Raw genomic sequence first — 22,672 nt, 5'->3', positions numbered from 1 at the left:
TTTTGATGAGATGAATTAAATATGAAAGGAAATCTGCATCCCAACAGCACTAATTTGCATTTGGGACAATCTTGAGATGTCAAGTGCAGTGTAATTTAACAGGTTACTTTTGAATCACTAGGATGCTATCTAAGATAAGAATATGTTGATAAACATACGGGAATTATAACTTGGATACAAATCAATACACATAAGAAAGAGGTCGTTTTAATTTTGATAGCTTAAATTATGTTTCTTGCAAAGTTTAAAATTTGAGGTTTGGTTCCTGATAGTTTCTCAAAAGGGAATTTTCATTTTAAAAGGTTTGACAACAATTGGCACTAATTCAAATGCTGCAAGCTTTTGTGTTTGTAAGTCTGTTCCCAAAATATGAAGCTAAGCTCAAGACCTTGACAAAGTTTGGCAGAAATCCAATTTTTGGCAGAGTTAATGAATCTGGGATAATGCTAAAAGAAACAGGTCAGACAATTTAGTGGGTTACTTTTGAGACAATAAAATGTTGTTTGAGAAGAAGATAAGGAAGCAAAACATGTCAATACCTGATTTCTATTTTTAAAACTGTTATGAGAATATTTTATTTATTTTGAAGTCTCTCCAGGCAACCTGAACAAGATATGCTGGTAGCTGTTGCATGTGTAAAATGGCATGAGACAAGTAGGAGAAAGAGTTAGGGAATGAGGACACTGTATACGAACTGTTTTAAGGGAACTGAATTTGATAATCTGGCCATCAACTGAGACATTGGAAATGCACAGGGGGAGATAAGCAAAGATCTAGAGACAGAGATCCTTGTTGGCACGGAATAGTTAATACGGCCTAAAGAGCAAGGAAACATTATAAACGAACAAGACAATAGAGAAATTGACATCAAGAGAATCTTAGGATGATCTTGGTGTGGGAAAGAAAACTTAGAGGTAAAACTATGTGGAATCTGTAGTTCAGGAATTGAAATGTAAGGAGAAATAATACTTGACAAAAATTTACCACAAGATGGACACAGGATTAACACTAGGATGACAGACAGTTAAGCAGCTCCCAGAGAGAACCGTCACTAAGCGAAGATACTGAGCCATTGAAAGATAGGATAAGAAGATGCACTGTAGAGTTGTGTTGGCAGTTTAAGGAATTGAGGTCCGAAGTGGGACAGTAGACTGGAAGGAGTGGAGGGGGCCTGTCCAGATGGATTCAGATCAGGGAGCTCATTTCACCGGAAGAGTCATTAAAGAAATGGATAAATTTAAATTTAAACAGAAATTCCACATTTCCTACCAGCCACAGAGCTCAGGGATGGTGGAAAGGATGAACCGAACTCAAAAAAACATCAATAACACAAGCAATTCAAGAGACAGGGAATAGCCCAATATTCTAATGCACCCTAGGACTACCCCAAGCAGGACCACCAGGCTCACCCCATTTGAAATAATGACAAGGAGAGCAATGCAGTGACCCGAGGGAATCATAGTAGGAGTGGGAGATGTAGGACCACTAAAAGGAAGGATGCAAGACTATGAGGGAAATAAGTCAGCAATTGTATGAAGAAGGAAGTCAGAGACCAACAGGTGATTAAGGGTATGGAAACAGGCAAATCCAAAGAGCAACAATGGACCAAGTGGGGAATAATGTGATGGTCAAGGTGGGCTCGGAGTGAACAGGCATGGACCATACCAGGTAATTATGACAGGTGATACATACGCACTTGTAGATATGAGAACAGGAAGTAAATGGAGGCATTCCACACAGTTAAAGATACATGACAATTGACCAAGCGGTAACCCGGAGAACGGGAGCCGATGTTAATGTCTCCACAGATCTACGATCCTGGTTGTGGGCCGATCAGTACTGGCAACAAGGTCGGGGATCATCACTGCTCATCCCGCACCGCAGGAGGAACTTTGGTACAGCACGGACAGTGCCAAATGTGACACGCAACGCGGAATGATAAATGTAACAGTAGGAGAACAAGTGCTTTCAAATTGTAGTAAGGGTTTGCTTCAGATCGGGCGTGGGAGGTCTGCCACTGTCCAGCCACCTTCCACATCCACTTCCAAAGTCTGAGTAGAGATAATTGAAGCCCCTCAAACCACACCGACTGACCCACCTTGTCCGGCTATGCATCCAGGACCGACAAATAGTTTGGTACTGGTTAATCATAAGTTTTGTATGATGATGTACACCATGAGCTGGTACCCGTAGTCTTGAACATATCTGGAATTGCCCCGCCCCAGTGGTGCTCAACCCATATTCGAGCACTAAATATGGCTCGAATGGACCAGCTGGTGATTGAAGCATCTCAGTTCAACGGCGAGATGTGATCAGGTTTGGGAGGGAAGCGCAGCCTGATAAACGGTGCCGCTACAATATTCAATATAGGGACATCAGTGGTTAATTCAGAACCTGGCAACTGTTGACCAGAAGGTCCGGACCCTGAGCTTTAAGCTTTAGGAGATTCTAGAGCGGGGACAGGGAATTCATAAAACCCAATTAAATACAGACCAAGACATGACACGGTTAATCCAAAGCCTAGCTACCGTGCTCAAGTCATGCGGGGACTATCAATAAATTAATTGATATATGGAAAGTTATTTCAGACGAAGCGAGCAGAAATGGTGTTTGCAGCACATATGGATCTTGGGCATCAGAGAATTTAATTCAGATTAATGAAGGGGTAGTTCCCTTATGGGTAACTAATGAGCATTTATTGAATCTTTCATGACACAAGAATCATGACTTGACCGGTTGCCAGCTCAGAGGTTTGACACGCATATATAGAATGAATGTTGAATGTATAGTGAATAGTAATATACTAATAGGCATTGTATTAGTAATACCTGTCATACCTAAGTCAACACCTGGCAGGACATTATATAGAGTAGAAAATATTGGGGTTATACGGGGGGATTACTATATTAAGTATGATGATATTCCGCCATATGCAGTAGACATAGAAGGAAACATAGTTAGCACCACATTAGAAGGGTGTAGCATAGATGCCACCGCAGTAATATGTGCACATCCGATATATGAGACGGAGGAAGCGAAGTGTGGATTTGAAGCAGCCGCAAACTGTACAATGGAAACTCTACGGGCTGCAAAAGAACAGACCCATGTTGCATATACAGGGAATAGGAGATATTGTATCACCACATGGCAGGAAAGAATCCAGTATGGGGGTAACCAGATATGCCCCATCCACAATCATTCAGTGTGCCTACACCCACATGTGCCAGCAAGGGTGGGGAAGGTGGAACTGGTTGAAATATACAAGAGAGGAACGACTACTATTCAGGTCAAGTAATGCCTCAAGGATAACCTGACACAGTATTTGAACCAGTTCTCCTATGAAATTCCCCTATTACCAGAGCATCTCACCGCGATTCGGGGACAGGCTCAGCAGATATACAGAACTTACTGTACACTGCAGCAACAGGTTAGAGCCTTAAGGACAGATATTGAACAAATAGATGCTTCCACCTGGTGGGAGGATCTATGGAATTGGGGCTCGAACATACAGATACACCCCTGGATTTGGATTATCTCCCATGCCCGAGTCATACTTCAGCTGATATTGATTATGTATCTAACGTACTTGATATACCGCACCCGGAGGTCACAAAAAAGGTGGCGTTGGGGGAGTTTTAGTAGGTGGAGCAGGAATCTGGTAAGTCAGAGGTTCGCATTAAAGGACCAGATGATACAGATGGTTTGACCAGTACCCGTACCCTTTACGTGCCAAAGCTGGATGACTGGCCAGCATCAATGAGTGGCGGTACATGAAGGGGGGAGCGGACAACACCACTGTAGTTGGCAACCTTGGGCTAAGCCAAGGGCCAAAAGGGGGGACTGTTGGTGGGAAATAAAGGGATACAGAATAGGGATACAGTAAGAACTTATTGAAGGGAATCAATACTTAAAATATCCAAGCAGGCAAAACCTGTCTGCATAAGCAGTTAACAGTTAAAGGCCAGGCTGGACAGAGAGAAATCTAAACCTTGCACATTCTCGGGGCTTGAGTATCAGCAAGGCCATATTAGACGAAGAAGAATGCAATTGCTAGATTGGGTGTTTTGGGAGTCAGACTGGAGCCTTAGGCTGGAAAACAACTAAGATTGAGCCTGTTTACAGCAGATAGGGAAAGAACAGGTGGTCTTAAGTTTTGGTACGAGGGAGGGGTCTCTGCCTGGGTGAGAAACAAATAGGGACATACAATACATGTACTTGTCACTAGACTTGTCAGTTTAATATGTTGACAAGATTGAAATCTGGAAACTGTTCTTGTACATGACCAATAATGTATAAATATGATGAACACTTGTAGTTTAGCAGAGTACTCTCGAGATGGTTCTCTCCTTGCAATTTCTCGAATAAACGACCGTGACCTGGACCACAGGAGGCTCAGGTACGTTTGTCAAAGTGACCACAACAAGGACCGAATGTCAAAAGTTAGAAGCTAAATTGTGACCACACTGGCCCTTTATAGAAAAATCTAAGTGTCACTTAGGGCTCAATTTCACAGGAGGGGTGGGGTCCCTGCCACCACTCCCAGTGTAAAAATTGGGGTGAGCCCACCTGTGATTGGCCAGCTTGCCCCACAGCCACTTAATAACTGTTGGGCCTTTAATTGGTTTGAGGCAGGACTTTCCACCCCAACCGGAGACCTGCTGGCCAGTAAAATGGGTGGCAGCCTCTTGGAGTGGTGGCCACTGCCAGACTGCAGGCAATCCTGAAGAGGAGACACAGGAGACCTGGCAAGTTGTGTCTTGCCAGGGCCACTTTGCCAGGCCCTGGTAAAGGACTGGCGGGGAGGCAGGATTGACGGGGCGGTGGGTGAAACACTGGGCTGGGAATACATTTTGTGGGTGCCTCTGATGGGCAAGGTGTACCCGAACAGGAGGTACATCCCCTGCCCCCCGCCACCCTGATGGCCTGGCCACAAGGCTGTCAGGTTTCACCTGGAAGCCTGAACACTTAGCATAGACCTCCCCCACCCTGGGAAAAATCCCAGCGGCAGTGGGGGCTGGGGGAAGACAAAAGTGCCCATTAATTCTTCAACTTGTCAAGTGTTTAAAAAGGAAATCGCCTCACGCAGGATTTTTTGTGCCAACAACTGACTCGGTTAATGTCCTTCAACAAATCTCCAAAATGCCTATTTATAGTAATTGAACTTTGTGGCTCAAAAGCAAGTCTAAATTCATATGCATCTTAACAACAAAACAATCCATTGAGAGTTACATAGAATAATGCTACTGTCATTATAAAGCATCAGATCCTTCAACTTATCTTGAGTAACACCAGGCTTGTGTTCATCAATACTTTTTCTATAGTAATTTGACCATGATTATTTTACTGGCATGTAAATTCTGCTAATGAAACATCAGGCATCAATTTATTTTGTACCATTCATTTTTACCATGGATATCCAGTCCCTCCATACCTCAATAGCCAATCAGAACAGTTTCCTAGTCCTCCACTTCTTCCTTGATACAGCTAAGCAACCAGTCCTGATCCACCAGCACCCTCTTCCACCAGACTGAACCTTTTCTTAGATTGAATAACTTTTCCTTTTACTCCTCTCAATTTGCGCAAATAAAAGGGGTTGCTATGGAAACTTGCATGTAGGTTCTAACAATACCTGCCTTTTCGAAGAAGATGTGGAACATTGTTTCAGTCCAACTCATCTCTCTCATTAGCTATATCGGTACCACTTCCTGTTCTCACTCCGAACTGGAAAATCTCCTCCAATTTGCTTCAAATTGTCATCCTTCCCATGCTCTTAAAGTCCATCTCCAACTCCTTCATTTCCTTCCTTGGCTTCTTTATCCCCAGTTCTGGACAGAGGCTGTCAACTGTCCGGAAGAGATATTAATGTATACAATGTTATTAGAAATTATTTTTTCTATGTGTGTGTTGATTGGATTAAAGCCAACTAGTGGGGGTGCTTTGATGTATAGTAGTTTTGAGGTGTAAACAGTAAGGTAAAGGGTATATTGGCATTTTGTTGAATAAACCTTGTACCTGGCCAGGAGACGCCAAGCAATATGTTTATATTACTAATAAAAGTGGTAGTATGAAAGGGGTTTTATTGTTAAGACAGGTGGAGTTCAAGGGACCTGGTGATATAATGAGAATTTAATTTCCAAGAGGCTGGGTATAACAAAGGTGTTTGTGTGCAGGTCGGAGGCATGGACACGCTAAGCCTGTAAGCCCTATCACTGTCTGCAAAGGAATCACATTGAAAGGAATGTCATTTTGAATTCGTAAGGTGAAAAATCCTTTGCCTGGTGTCTTTTTAGTCTATTGGTTATTGTTGCCTGAGTGGAGATTAATCTGGGAATTTGTTAAAAAGTTAAGATAGTAGTAATCTGTAGACATGTGTATGTTTAATTTGTTGTAAATTAATAACTATTTCATTTTAGTTTGATATAAAAACCTCTTGAACTGGTGGTCTTATTCCTGAATTCAGAGCTGCAACTCAAAACATACCAATTGAAAATACAGGTTATGACAGTTGTTTAAAGTCTCCCTCTGGGGGATTTTAAATAACTCAGCATTTAACAACTGCTGTGTCATAACACAACCAATATCTACCATCACCCCCAAAACTCCCACAGTAACCTTGATTACACCTCCTCTATGCACCTTCCTGCAAGGACTTTTATCCATTCTCCTGGTTTATCCAACTGTCCGATTCCATACCCTTTAACACTAGTGCTTCTGATAGGTCTTCATTTTACCTCCACTAAGGATACCACTGGTTGACAAGGCTCTTTGCCATGTTTGTCCCATTTCCAGAGCATCTGCCTTCAAACCTTCCTTTTCCTCCCAGAACCATGATCAGGTTCCCCTTGTCTTCACCTTCCACCACACCAGCCTCCATGTTCAACTGATTATTCTCTGCCATTTCAGTCACCTACAACAATAGCTTGCATTTATGCAGCACCTTTAACATAGTCAATCACCCAAGGCACTTCATAAGAGCATTATCAAACAGAATTTGACACCAAAACCACAGAAGGAGATACTCAGACAAATGATTAAAAGTTTGATAAGAGGTAGGTTAAGGATTGTCTTAAAGGAGCAGGGAGGAGCAGTGAGGTGTTCTGAGGGAGTTTAGGCCTAGGTAGCTGAAGGCACAGCTGCCAATCCTGGAATGATTAAAATTAGAGATACAGAAGACCAGTATTGAAGGAGTACAGATATCTGAGGGCTTTAGGGCCAGTGGAGGTTACAGACAAGGAGAGGTGATGCCATGTAGTCATTTGAAAACAAGGATGAGAATTTTAAAACTGAGGTATTGTTGGGCAGCAAGCCAATGCAAGTCGGCATGCACGGTATGATGGGCAAAAAGAGTAGGTCTATAATAGGATATTTGCAACAGAGTTTTGAATGAGTTTATGCCATCACCAAACACATCTTCCTCTCCCCTTTCAGAATTCTGATGGGACCATTCCCTCTATAATACCCTGATTCACTCTTCAGTTACCTCCAGCACACCCTTCAATGACTAGGACACCTACCTGCACAAGCATGGATATGCATTACATGCCCTTTCACCACCTCCTTTCCCACTGTCCGGGGTTCCAAACAATCCTTCCAATTGAAACTGTGATTACTTCCCTCTTTTAGTCAACTGTAATGCCCAAATGCAGATTAGTGACTACTTTATTGAACACCTCTGGTCAGTCTACAAGCATGACCCTGAACTTCTGGTTGTTTGCAATTTTAATTCTCCATCCCACTCCCATTCAAGCTGCAGACAAATGGGGGAATCTGGTTGAGGAACTGGTAAACACATTTCTGACGTCAATGCAATTCAAACAAGCTTGAAGTTAGTTATACTTACAAGGTCAAAGGGAGAGATGTAAACACAAACCATGGATGACCCACCTTTAAACCTTGGGTAGAGCCATAATGTCTACAATGATTTGGGTAAGGGACTGAAATTATTCTTGTAGTTTGCAGATGAAAGAAAACCAGAAACAGCTTTGTAAACATGGGGGTTTCTTGGCTGCAGGGGAGTCTGGATAAAGGGCATTTACATCAATTTGCAATATAAATTATATATGTGGGTTACTGAATCAAAGAAGCATTGAAGGTAAAATAATTTGTTTACATTTCTGTTTGACAACATCCTAAAGTATGCCGCGTTGTCATTGAGATGGGCTGTGGGAATTATTAGGTTCTTTTGTTTAATTTAGCTGGGTGTTTCCTCACAGAAGGCAGTTGCTGCTTAGTTCTTGTGTAGTTTTCAGCTCACTGAGTTGAGAGAGTCAACTAAGATGAATATTAGTTAGGCCTGCACTTAAGCAGAGAAATTACTTACTATATTGTTCACCATATGGAATGCAACTGAGGCTCCTCTTCAGTTTGGAATTTGAGGGGGAATGAAGCTGGAAAATTTACCTAGTTTGAAGCTGGGAGGAGAAATCTACAGTGGTTCTCACAGAGCCTAGTAGCAGAAAGTGGTCAGCAGAGTTAACTTGGAAGCTTCAGTAAAGCAGTTTGGTATCTGCCAGCAACCAGGACAAGGGACTGAGGCATCCACAGTCATGAAGTCTTACTACAGAGAATAGCTGGAACACTCAGAATTAAAGTGAATTCTGGTAAACTGTGGCATACCGGCAGGTTGTCCCTCAAAGTAAATGAACATTCGACATATAGGAGAATTCTTGGGGCAAAGTAAAAATAAGTTCAGAGCACAGGAAGTTATAAACTATAGTGTTAAGTTTGTAGTGTGTTTTTGCTTAATTTTTATAAATAATATAATTTGTTTTTGTTTAGAAGTGTGAAATGTTGTGGTCTGTCAGTTAATCGTTCACTGAGGGTTAAATGTTAAAGCCCCAAACAGGCTCATAATATAATGTCATCACTTAAGTCCTTTCATCACTCTTGCCTTTCAGGGACAGTCCCTTTTGTTATCCCTACCCCAAATGCCTCTGCATTTACTTAATTTATGACATTTGTGCCATTTCCCAGTTCTGATGAAAAATCACGTGTAACATTAACTCTGGTTTTTCTGTCCACAAGTGCTGAGCATTTCCAACATTTTACTAGAGGATTTATTCCAATTTAAACTAGATTAGGGACATTTAATTCTGGACCGATTAGGCTTGTTTTTTTTCTTTCTTTTTTAAAATTCATTCATTGATGGGATGTGGGCTTTGCTGCCTAGGCCGGCATTTATTGCCCATCCCTAGTTGCCTTCGAGAAGGTGGTGGTGAGCTGCCACCTTGAACCACTTGCAGTCCATGTGGTGCAGGTACAGCCACGGTGCTGTTAAGGGAGGGAGTTCGAGGATTTTGACCCAGCGACGGGGAAGGTACGCGATATATTCCCAAATCGGGATTGTTCAACCATGGCCGAAATTAACACACATGCTTTAATGATTGTTATTAATCTATACTGACAATTCGACGCATCAGTAACACGATCTATACCTTTTATGCCCTTTTAGTCTTATTTCACCCCACCCCCACTAGAGCTATCTGTACCTTGCGTGTCCTGCTATCCACTCTTAATTAGCACATTCTTTTAGAAAATATCACCACCTTCCACACCTCTTTGTTCTTTTGTCTGTGATATCTTTTGGTTATCTCCTCCCATCACTGGCTGCTTGTCCCAACCACCCCTCCCACCCCCCCCTCCCTTAAACCAGCTTATATTTCACCCCTCTCCTATTTTTACTTAGTTCTGTTGAAGGGTCAGGAGGACTCGAAACGTCAACTGTGCTCTTCTCCGCTGATGCTGCCAGACCTGCTGAGTTTTTGCAGGTGTTTCTGTTTTTGTTACAAAGGATCGCTCCATCAGTGTGGCTGATGTGAACTCAGCAGAGGGCGCTGCCTGTTTGATAGCAGAAGCTGAATGGTCCAAGGTCCCTGCAATCTCAGCACCAGGTGGCGACTCCTGGTCCACGCTTCACTCTTATTTATTGTCTTAAAAAAGAGTGCCACAAAAAAAAGAAACAACTGCGTGAAACTAACTCGGCATTCAATTCCTGGCCCGCTGGATCTGAGAAATGTAAAAGGGGAAACGCATCCCTCCCCCTAAAACCCTACAACAGCTAAAAAAAATAACACAAGCGCCTTTCTTGGTCAAGCTTGAGTAATTTGCCTGCGAGCATCCCTGATATTTATAGCGGGTCAGCCTGCAAAAGAGTGGGGACCTCAGGTGAAACGCCTGCACTCCTGAAGTTTTCCAGCTGCCTCTGACTTGAAAAAATATTTTTAGTAACAAGTGCGGATGTTACTCAACATGATGACGAATTTATATTTATGATCGTACACTTTTAAAACGGAAAATAAAATCCCCAGGGAGCACGAGGGGGAAATCCCGCTGCTCTTTCGAGACTAACTCTTGTGCATCTTTAGTCTGGGTATCTATTCAGAGCGGCGCTGGTGTGTGTGTGTGTGTGTGTGATGAGTACACTCGGTGCCCCATGCACATCACAGAAGAACCTGGGCGCATTTCTCAAAAGGGGGAGCAACAGATTTCTTCCATCCAATGGCCCCAAGGTGCTCCAAGTCATTTTACTACGATGAGCTGACAAGAGCTTGCGAGCCCTGTCGGCTCCGGTGCAGTAATTCCAAAACTCGATCCACCGTGTGTGCGGACTACATCTGTAACAGTGAGTGTGGGTGTGTTTTTTTTTGACACGGGCACGGCGAGGGTGGGTTACGGGTACCGGTTTCTGGGAGCAGCCAGGGTGCAATCATGCTTGCACTACTGCCTCCCCATGATCGTTGGGTCTGGAGTGGGGGAAAATTCGTGCACAAATAGTGTCGCCTCTTGGCAAGAATTTTCCAATGTCCTTTAGAAAAGCCGAGATGTGGGGCTTCAGGCGACCTCCCCAACCGGACTGAGCAGCGGGTACATTGTTGACCCCTTTAATCACATTTTGGTTTAATGTTTATAAGGTTCCTTTAAAGTTTTTCCTTGATTTTACAGCTGACCTGAATTAGGGGCAGTGCTTGATTTATCCCTTGTTATTGTTAATTGTTTTAACTCTCCAAGAGTTACAATTGGAAACAAATTATGTCCTGTGTTTTTATTATTTGGAACTCATTGTTTGTGTCCCTTTACGAAAAAAAGGGGTCACTTGTGGTTAAAATGTTTCCAGTTGATGGTTGGATTATCCTAATTAATTGATTGATTGATTAACCACAATTGGAGACTGAATTATTTTTTTTTTGTTGAAGTTATTCAGTTTTGAGCTTTATAAGATCCAAATATTTGATACACTTGTAGTTATTTCTAAAGCTCTCGTTCGGACACTTGCGCACGTTGGATCCTGTAATCGCCCACGAAGCTTTAAAACTCCTCGAATCTCAACCACCCGCCCTCCTTAATCTCCAAATCTCAGCATTTATCCACATTTTCACTGATATATTGTTCCTTCTTTTCTGACTTTATCACCAGTAGTTTAGATTTTTTAACACGATAATGTACATTGTGTACGTATGTTGCTGGCACATTTTGTTACTTTGCTGGAGAAATGTCAGAGTCGAAGAAGATTTCTCGGTGGATGTGCTGGTTTTATAGACAGCGCCAGTGACGCGCGTTAGAAAAATCCCAATATACAATGTAGGTAATGTCATCTCTTAAAATCCACCCATGCTGGAGGAGACTGTAATCGAACCCAGTTGCTTTTCCGTTTACACATTTGTACGGTAACAATCTTGGTCGACAATTATAAACGAAACACAGAAAATGCTGGAACAACTCAGCAGGTCTGACAGCATCTGTGGAGAGAGAGAGAGACACAGTTAACGTTTCGAGTCTTCAGAGCTCAAGCGAGGGTGAGGACACGCAGCCCCCACTTAGACTGTAAAGCCGGGCCCGGAGCAGTTCCGATGGTTCAGTGAAATGTGCGGAATGTGATGCGCATTTTATTCTCTAGTGTAAAGTATCATGTAAGCAAATTGCATCCAGTTAAGTGTTGCCAACTCTCCAGGGGTTGCCCTGATGTCTGCAGGGATTAGGATTAAATCTCCTGCACACTGGAGAGAGGCGGAGGAAATCACAGGAATATTAAATGCTTTCCTCGTTTTTTATTCCTCCACCACCCCCCCCGCCCCCCCGAAACATTGACTTGTGCCTGGATTTTAAATCCGCCGGGGAAGCCAGGGTGTAGAGTTAGTTGACCTCATAAGGAAGCTGCCCTCAAACATCTAGTGATCTCTCTCTCTCATCGTTCTCCACTTTCCCCAGAGCAGTTTCGATCTGCCACCAAATCGAGGGATCTCCAGGCATGTCAGCGAGCAAGTGATCAGTCGATCACATTGAAATATGCACGGACCAGGGAAGCTAAAAGAGCTTAATATCCATCACTTTTCCTTTAAATTTTCAGAAAGTGAAATAAATGGTCGTGATTGGATTGAGATAGAAGCTAAAATAAAGATAAACTTGTTAAATTGATATTCCACAAATATAAAACAAAAAGCTTTTGAGGGTTTGAGTAGTAATTATGATAGTATGTCCATTTAAAAAAATACTCAGTTACACTTCATTCGACAAGGTGTAACTTTTTTGCAAGGAATTTTACAGTGAAGAGTGTAAGTTGTGGTCACTGCTTTCTAATGATGACAGTTTTTGGACATCCTCGAGGCCTGCAGCTCCTGCACTTCCCCATTATTCTGCACAGGCGCAGACTCCAGGAGTTGCTGCCAGTTTCTGTGGAGCAGGGCAAACCCTGACAGTTCCACCACCCATACATACCCCAGCAAAATGGGGCTATTGCTTTTAGCTATTAAAACATTGGAAATAGGGAGCAAAGGCTGTTGGACTGGGCAGGAGGTCATGTGATGAAATCTTCAGAAAATATGTCCAACTTGAGTTAGCCAGTGTTATGTGTAGTGGATTGTCTGTTCATCATTTTTGTTTTTGAACATTATGCGTTCATTTTTCATGGCATTTTCTTAATGATCCACACACAGTCCCCCTGAGAATGGATACACACAACCTTTTATCAACTTCCAATATGTATTCCTCTTCAATTTACAACTAACCTTTTTGATTTATTTTTGCCCATTTTGCAAGTTTCAAAATAAACATTTATATTCTTTAGCCATATTAGCGATGCAAAATGTGCACTCTTCTTGCCAAATCCATGGCACCATTGTATATACCTAATATAACATGATATAGTTCAGAGGAAGCAGGAACAGGGAATATGGTCCAACTCCTGCCTATCTCAACCTCCCCCACTTTAAACCATCTGAGACTCAACTTCACTCCTAACTGTGCACTCATTTCCCTGTTCCCACTCACTCTCCATAAGGGTAGGTGACAAGAGGCCAGAAGCCCCCTCACACTTACCCAGTTTCCCTCTTAGATAAAAGCAAGGTACTGCGGATGCTGGAAATCTGAAATAAAGACAGAAAATGCTGGTAAAGCTCAGATCTAGCAATATCTGTGGAGAGAGAAACAGTTAACATTTCGAGTCCATATGACCCTTCTTCAGAGCTAAAGAGAAATAGAAATGTGGTGAAATATATACTGTTTAAGGGGGGGGGGGGTGGGGATGGAGAAGGTGAAGCTGGATAGAAGACCAGCAATAGGTGAGGGCAAAGGAGAGAGTGACGAAGATGTCATGAACAAAAGGACAAAGGGAGTGTTAATGGTAGTGGTTAAGGTCTAAAAAAGATACTGATGGTGGCACAAAGGTAAGAAAGTAGAATGTGATAATAGTAGAACAAGGGTAAGCACTCTGTGAAAGAACAACATGGACCAAGTAACAGATGGCCCTTTTGGGGTGGAGTGGGGGGGCAGTGGTGGGGAAAAAGGATACCCCCTTTTTATCCCATTTTCTAACCTTTCTAAAAGACAAATTCTAGGATACCTTTAAACATATTATTGTGAAATGCATGTTTTCTTTTTATAGTTTTGTTATAGCATTATTTTGGGCATGACAAGTTTCACTGAGTGAATTAAAAATGAGAAAGTATTGAGAGAATTATGGGAGCCAGAATGCAGAATCTGGTCATCAGAAACTATGGGAAAAAAATGTGATGACAAGAATTGAGTTTTTTTTAAATTAACATACTATAGTTAGAAATAAGAGAGGAAAACTCTAGTATGGACTTGATGAGCTGAACAACCTGCTTCAATTTCAGATGATGTAAGCTTTGGCTCAGTGGTATTACTTTCCTATTCCAGAGACTTGAATACATAATCCGTACTTCAATGAAGCATTGTGGGGGTGCTGCTTTGTTGAAGGTGTTGTTTTATCGAATGAGATGTTGAACCAAGTTTGCCTTCTCAGATGAACACGGATGGGAGTTTTTCCAGAACCCTGGCCAACATTTATCTTTTAAATAACACCACCAAAACCAGATTATCTGGTTATTCATGTCATTGTCGGGGATATAATCTTGTGCGCACCTTGGCTGTCACATTTAACCAAAGTACAAGTGACCACACTTCAAATATCATTCACTCAGATAAAAGCAAAAAACTGGATGCTGGAAATCCAAAACAAAAATAAAAATACCTGGAAAAACTCAGCAGGTCTGGCAGCATCTGCGGAAATCACTGGCCCTCTATCCTCTACCACCCCCCACCACCCCCACCACCCCCCGCCCCCTTAAACCAGCTTATATTTCACCTCTTTTCTATTTTTACTTAGTTCTGTTGAAGAGTCATACGAACTCAAAACGTTAACTGTGTTCCTCTCCGCAGATGCTGCCAGACCTGCTGAGTTTTTCCAGGTATTTTTATTTTTGTTTCAAATATTATTCATCGGCTGTAAACCATTTTGGGACACCCTGAAGTCTCGAATGGTGCCGTGTAAATGCAAATAGTTTCTTTTTTTTTCTTGGAAAATTCTATTATATTTTGAGACAAGTCTGTCATACATGCAAATTTCATTTTTTTTAAGTCATAGGAAAGAAAGTCTGCTCATTTCTTCATGGGGAGATTTACCAACCTATGCCAGTCTACAAGGAAACTTCTACAGCAATAGATAATATCCATTAATTAGACTCAGATTGATTTTAGGATGTGCTTTGGCAGCAAATAGACACGTGGGCTTAGCGAGACTTAACAGTCACGCATTGCTGCACCCTGCAGCAGAATAATGCATTGTTGCATGACCTCCTGCTTTCATCCTCATAAAACAGTGTATTCTCTGACTTACCATTAGAAACACTAGGGAAGACCCACTTTTAAACTTTGGTCATATTTGCAACCTATCGGTGTTCTACTAATGTTCTGAACATTTCAGTCTGGAAATAAATTGAGTAACTTTACTTCGTTGTCCACATCGATCACAGTGATGATGTCTTCTCTTAACACTCACCAATATAAATTGTTTAACCCTGCCAGTCTGTGTTTATGACACGAGCATCCTAAATCCTATCTCTAGTGCATTGTCTTTTTATTGTCTTGGAGTTCTAAATGCTGCACAGAATATTCACTATATGATGTTACCAATGGATTTACATCACTTTTTGATAAAATACCCTTGAGATTTACCTCAGGACTTTTATCAACAGTTTTGAACCCAGAACCTGTTGTAAGGTGTTGGTTACAGTTCGGTCGGTCTGAAGAAGTCAAAGGAGATCAACTGTAAGCCTTTATTGACTCTTAGAACTATTTACAAATTTACAGTAAAGGGTACAAGCTAGGAGCTGTCTCCGTGCTTGCTGGTACATACGTCTCTGTCCAACATTCAACTGAGTGTGGGTCATGTGCTCTCAATTATTGTGGGTGGTACTGTACTCAGTCCCACATTAACCCTATACGTGCCAGACCCTTATACTACAGAATCCTCCTAGTGAAAGTTCGGGGACCTTTTCCACTCTTGCTTATTCAAGGTACTTTCTTTTTCAATAAGAGTTTAAGAAGCTCTGCTAGACATTAACTTCTTCACTTTTCATTTCTGTTTGGCACATGCTATTTTCCATAATGCTGCAAAGGGCTTTGCTTTTCATTTCTGTTTGGCACATGCTATTTTCCATAATGCTGCAAAGGGCTTTGCAAAGTGCTTCTGTTCTGTTATCTTTGTGTCCATTTGTTAAGAACTCATCATAATTTGTAAGCAAACTGACGCCCAGTTTGGGTTCCGCCAAGTCCACTCAGCTCCTGACCTTATTACAGCCTTAGTTCAAACATGGACAAAAGAGCTGAACTCCCAAGGTGAGGTGAGAGTGACTGCCCTTGACATCAAGGCAGCATTTGACTGAGTGTGGCATCAAGGAGCCCTAACAAAACTGGGGTCAATGCGAATTGGGGGAAAACTCTCCATTGGTTGGAGTCATACCTAGCACAAAGGAAGGTAGTTGTTGGAGGTCCGTCATCTCAGCTCCAGGACATCGCTGCAGGAGTTCCTCATGGTACTGTCCTCGGTCCAACCATCTTCAGCTGCTTCATCAATGACCTTCCTTCCATCATAAGGTCAGAAGTGGGGATGTTCGCTGATGATTGCACAATATTCAGCACCATTCGCGACTCCTCAGATACTGAAGCAGTCCATGTCCAAATGCAGCAAAACCTGGACAATATCCAGGCTTGGTCTCACAAATAGCAAGTAACATTTGCGCTACACAAGCGTCAGGCAATAACCATCTCCAACAAAAGAGAATCCAGCCATCGCCACCTTTATGTTCAATGGTGTTACCATCACTGTTACCACTATCAACATCCTGGGGGGGCGGTTACCATTGACCACATCTGAACTGGACTGGCCATATAAATACTGTGGCTATAAGAGCAGGTCAGAGGCTAGGAATCGTGCGAAGAGTAACTCCCCTGTTCTGCCCAAAGCCTGTCCACCATCTACAAAGCAAAATCAGGAGTGTGATGGAATACTCGCCACTTGCCTGGATAAGTGCAGCTCCCACAATACTCAAGAAGCTTGACACAGTCCAGGACAAAGCAGCCAGTTTTATTGGCACCACATCCACAAACATTCACTCCCTCCACCTCTGATGCACAGTAGCAGCAGTGTGTACCATCTACAAGATGCACCACAGGAATTTCACCCAAGGCTCCTTCAACAGCACCTTCCAAACCCAGTACCATTACCATCTAGAGGGACAAGGGCAGCAGATAGATGGGAACACTGCCACCTGGAATTTCCCCTCCAAGTCACTCACCACCCTGACTTGGAAATATATCACCGTTCCTTCACTGTCGCTGGGTCAAAATCCTGGAACTCCCTTCCTAACAGCACTGTGGGTGTACCTAGACTACATGGACTGCAGGGGTTCAAGAAGGCAGCTCACCACCACCTTCTCAAGGGCAACTAGGGATGGGCAATAAATGCTGGCCCAGCCAGCGAAGCCCACATCCTGTGAATGAATAAAAAAAAAAAATCATATTCTCTGTCTTATACTCCTGCTGGTCTGGCAAACAATTTTTCACTTGTTTGAGTATAATGTCTGCTGTTGCTCCTTGCTGTTCATTGTTTATCCATGTGCTTCAATATTTTTGTGTGCGGCAGTATTCTGTTCTTCTGCCTGTCTCCGTCTATATGTCTAACTGTGTCTCTCCCTCTCTCAATCCTCCAGCAAGCAAAGTTAACATTATTTCCCATATAATAGATCTAACACATAACAGGGATAAGAGCCTCAACTCATGTTGGGGATGAGAGAAAAGAAGCTGGAATTGCTTTCCTTACAGCACAGAAGCTTAAGGTGAGATTTAATCTTAAAGTGGTCTTAAAATTATGGAGGGTTTTGTCAGAGTAAGTAAGGAGAAATTGCGTCCATTGGCAGACGGGTCAGTAACCAGAAGAGTGAGATTTAAGATAAGTGGCAAAAGAACCAGAGGGGAGATGAGGGTTTTTTTGTACACAACAAGTAGTTGTGATACAGAATGCACTGCATGAAAGGGTAGTGGAAGCAGATTCACTGGTTACCTTTCAAAAATGGAATTGGTTATATACTTGGAGCAGAACATTTGCAAGGCTAGTGGGAAGGAGAAGGGAAGTGGAACAAATCGGATAAGGGGAAGGAACAGGGAAGTGGAACAGATCGGATAACTCTATCAAAGGACCAGCATTGGCATGATGGACCATGCAGCCTCTTTCTGCGCTGTATCGTCTTATGATTATTTGAATAGTATGTTGCGCTAACAGCTAATATGAATAATTGGTGCAATTAGAAAATATTTCGTGTGAAAGAAATTAACTTTGTTCAATATCGTGTAACATTGTTCCCCAGTCTCAGCTTTGTAGGAAAATAACCGGATGTCTGTGAGATGGTGATTTTCAGTTTAAAGAAATATCTAGAATTATTTTCAGTTAGTCTTCACTTGACAGTTGGAAAGGAATCATTCGTTGGAAGTGATTCAGAGAAAAAGTACGGAGCAATGAGGGGAGTGATTATTTTTTACTTGCTGAGGACAGTGGAGATTGATTTGCAGCAGAGGAATGTGTGGGAATGATTTTGCGACAGAAATAACGAACAGAGTTTTTTTCTTTTCCTAGATTTTCTTTTTATGTATTTGTGTCAGAGATTGAGAAAGAAACATAAAATCAACAGGTCTCCTAAACAATGATAATCACCTGTAAACCTTGGGACAGGTGTGGGTTCAGGTAGAATACATGAAGTCATGTATGAATGTCAGAACTCACCACCGAGGATATTTGTTTCATTTTCCTGAGTGAAAAACAATCGTTTTTATTCACATTTAAATAAATTGTAAAATCATTCACCATTTGATCAAAAGAAAATTTATGACAATTCCAGCCTTTCCTTGAATAATTGTTTGTGTTTAATTGCTGACAACACTTAACTCTACCTCTCCACTGGTTCCCTCAACCTTTACGGGCTGCTTGTTTGACATTAAGTTGTGAATGAGTTAGAATTCCCCACCACATCTCTACACACTTACTATTGATTATATCTCACCCTCTGTACAAATTGAATTGTTCATACTGATCTTCAAATGCCACATCCGATCTATTACCAGATACACTTACTTCCACTTCTATCACACTACTTTTGTCTTTATCTCAGCCCCTCTGCCAATCATTTCAATATGACCTTTGGAACTAAAGCCTGCCAATCACCTTGCAAACCAGCCTTCTAAAAACACATTCCTTCTGATCTTTTGTCACATGCCCTAACATTTCCATAATATTTCAGCACCTGTTCATTTTCTCCTCTGGGAAGCAATTGAAGCCGTTTGTCTACACTAAAATCCCTATATAATTGAAAGCTGTTGTTGATGAGAGCTGTGACCGTGAGAGAGGGCACATTTATACTCATCCATGAAAGCCATTGGTCCTGAAATTAGGAATTATATTGATGATTAAATTCAATTGCTAGACTTCCACTATTTTTTTTATTCTTCCATGGGATATGGATGTCGCTGGCAAGGCATCCCTAATTGCCCTTGAACTGAGTGGCTTGCCACACCATTGCAGTTAGGAGTCAACCACATTGTTGTGGGTATGGAGTCACATGTAGGGCAGACCAGATAAGGACGGCAGATTTCCTTCCCTAAAGGATATTAGTGAACCAGATGGGTTTTTACAGCAATTGGCAATGGTTTCATGGTCACCATTACTAAGACTAGCTTGTTACAATTCCATATTGTTTATTATTATTAATACATTAAATTATTATTATTAAATTCCACCAGCTGCTGTGGTGGGATTTGAACCCATGCCCCCAGAACATGAGCCTGGGCCTCTGGATTACTAGTCCTGTGACAATTATCACAACGTTCCCCAATTATCTTCCCCAATAATTACAATTTTTACCTCTCCTCCCTTCAAGGAAGAACCAACATCAAATGAAGACACTTATGGATTAGAAGGACATCCTTCAGCCATTGAAAGAGTGAAAGTAATAATGTTTGTAATCCACATGCATTCTCTTCAATTTTAATGCTCATTTAGTGTTGAATACATTTCCTGCATGAAAAGCACGTTTATTCTCTCTTAATTAAACATAAAAGTCAAAACGTTCTTCATGTTCAAGACATGATTCATGCCCTTCAAGTTATATCAGATTATCTTGATCATAGATGCTGATAAACATCAGTCAGTATCTTCCGAGATCAGTTAAATTCAAAGTGACACCGTGTTAAAGTCATTTTCTTTCTTCTCGGTGTTGTTCACTTTTATTTGAGAGGCTGGTTATTAATATTCTTTGAAGGTAACTTTAAAAAATGTAGGAATGTGTTTTTTCACAAAATTAATTTTTTCAACCAGATTAGAGCGTGATTGGAATTTTGTAGCAGGTTACAGTGAAGGGGGAACATGTGCTCTTGCTACTTTATCTCAATGGTATCATAAATACAACAGGAAAATTTCCTCGGATTTATATTGTTTGCAAAACCATAAAAGCCTTCAAATTTTTTTTGACCATTGTTCCAGAAATAGTGAAGTGAGTGCAGGAAATCTTCCTGCTTTGTTTATCATGTTACTATTACACAGTACTTGTGTTCCATGGTCTGTTTAGTCAGAACAAACCAACAATTGGAGCATTTGGAAATGTAATTATGAGCAAGTTCAAAAAAGATCAGTTCCATAATCTCAGTCGCCCCACTGGCGATGGACAAGGAGAAAATGGGTCGGCAACACATGCCTGCCTGACCTAGCACGCCATCTGGTGGCCGGTTATAGAACAGCACTGGCAGACCCCGAGCAACCTGCTGTATTTCTCTGTCCTCTTGATAAGGAAGAGAAAACAAGGAAGGAGAAAAAAGGTTTTAAAAAATAGTTTTTAAACATATTGTTCTTACTGAAGCACTATTGTGGAAAGAATGGTTTACTATTCAGAGTGATTGACTTTGATTTTACTCTTGGGTGGGCTGGTGGGTGAGGTGGTAGAGCAGTGGCGTAGCAGTATAGTGGCACTGTCACCGGACTAGTAATACAGAGACCCAGGGTAATGCTCTGGGGACCCGGGTTCAAATCCCACCACAGTCGATGGTGAAATTTGAATCCAATAAAAATCTGGAATTAAAAGTCTGATGCCCTTTTAGGGAAGGAATTCAGCCATCCTTACCTGATCTGGCAGATGAGTGGGTGACCCTTGAAAAGGCCTAGCAAGCCAAGCCACTCAGTTGTATCAATCTGCTAAAAGGAATGAAACCAGAAAGAACCACCTGGCATCAAGTTAGGAACAGGAAATGATAACGGCAAACTCAGCCCTGTCGACCCCTCCTTGCTAACATCTGGGGGTTAGTGCCATAAGTGGGAGAGCTGTCTCAGAGTCAGTAACAGCCTGACATAGCCATACTCATGGAAATATACCTGACAGACAATGTCCCAGACACCACCATCACTGGGTATGTCCTGACCCACTGGCAGCACAGTGGTATACAGTTAAGAGGGAGTTGCCCTGGGCCCCATGAAGCCTCATGGCATCAGGTCAAACATGGGCAAGGAAACCTCCTGCTGATTACTGCATACTGCTGCTCCCCACACCCCCCAACTTCAGCTGTGCTCCCCAATGTTGAATACCACTTGGAGGAATAACTGAGGATGGCAAGGGTGCAGAATGTACTCTGGATGGGGGGACGTCAATGTCCATCACCGAGTGGCTGAGTAACACCACTGCAGGCCGAGTCCTAAAAAACGTAGACTGGGTCTGCAGCAGGTGGTGAGGGGACCGACAAGGGAAAACATACTTGACCTCATCCTCACCAACCTGCCTGCCGCAGATGCATCTGTCCATAACAGTATCAAAAGGAGTGATCACCGCACAGCCACTGTGGAGACAATGTCCCATCTTCATGCTGAGGATTCCCTCCATCGTGTTGTGTGGCACTACCACTGTGCTAAATGTGATAGATTTTGAACAGATCTAGCAACGCAAGTCTGGGCATCCATGAGGCGCTGTGGGCCATCAGCAGCAGCAGAATTGTACTCAAACAATCTGGAACCTCCTGGCCTGGCATATCCTCCACTCTACCATTACCAAAAAGCCAGGGGATCAACCCTAGCTCAATGATGAGTGCAAGAGGGCATGCCAGGAGCAGCACCAGGCATACCTAAAAATGAGGTGCCAACCTGGTGAAGCTACAACGCGGGACAACTTGTGTGCCAAACAGCATAAGCAACAAGCTATAGACAGAGCTAAGCGATTCCATAACCAATGGATCAGATCTAAGCTCTGCAGTCCTGCCACATCCAGTCATGAATGGTTGTGGACAATTAAATGACTCACTGGAGGAGGAGGCTGCATAAATATCCACATCCTCAATCATGGGGGAGCCCAGCACATCAGTGTGAATGATAGGGGTGAAGCATTTTCAACAATCTTCAGCCAGAAGTGCTGAGTGGATGATCCACCTCGGCCTTCTCCAGATGTCCCCAGTATCACAGATGCCAATCTTCAGTCCATTCGATTCATTAAGAAGCAACTGAAGGCACTGGATACTGCAAAGATTATGGGCTCTGGCAATAGTACTGAAGACTTGTGCTCCAGAAATTGCCGCCTCCCTAGCCAAGCTGTTCCAGTACAGCTACAGCACTGGCATCTACCCGGCCTTGTGGAAAATTGCCCAGGTATGTCCTATACACAAAAAGCAGGATAAATCCAACCTGGCCGTTTGCCGCCATCTACTCTCAGTCATCAGTAAATTGATGGAAGGGGTCATCAACAGTGCTATCAAGCGGCACTTGCCTAGCAATAACCTGCTCACTGACGCCCAGTTTGGGTTCCGCCAGGGCCACTCAGCTCCTGACCTCATTACAGCCTTGGTTCAAACATGAACA

At 42.4% G+C, this 22,672-nt stretch overlaps 1 protein-coding gene across 2 annotated transcripts in view; it reads left to right on the top strand.

The window, feature by feature from the left end:
* The first annotated feature begins 10,422 nt into the window (after positions 1-10,422).
* The window catches only part of tnfrsf17 (TNF receptor superfamily member 17), a 37,363-nt gene continuing 25,113 nt past the window's right edge, over positions 10,423-22,672 (top strand). For both annotated transcript variants that reach the window (XM_078559139.1, XM_078559138.1), the window contains exon 1: positions 10,423-10,621. In XM_078559139.1, the coding sequence (XP_078415265.1) occupies positions 10,498-10,621 (124 nt within the window). In that variant the 5' untranslated portion in view covers positions 10,423-10,497. The remainder of the gene's footprint in view (positions 10,622-22,672) is intronic.

Source organism: Cetorhinus maximus, chromosome 15, assembly GCF_964194155.1.
Source record: "Cetorhinus maximus chromosome 15, sCetMax3.hap1.1, whole genome shotgun sequence".
Classification (NCBI taxonomy): Eukaryota; Metazoa; Chordata; class Chondrichthyes; order Lamniformes; family Cetorhinidae; genus Cetorhinus; species Cetorhinus maximus.
The sequence above is the reverse complement of the archived record's forward strand: the minus strand, read 5'-3'. Positions and strand labels throughout refer to the sequence as shown.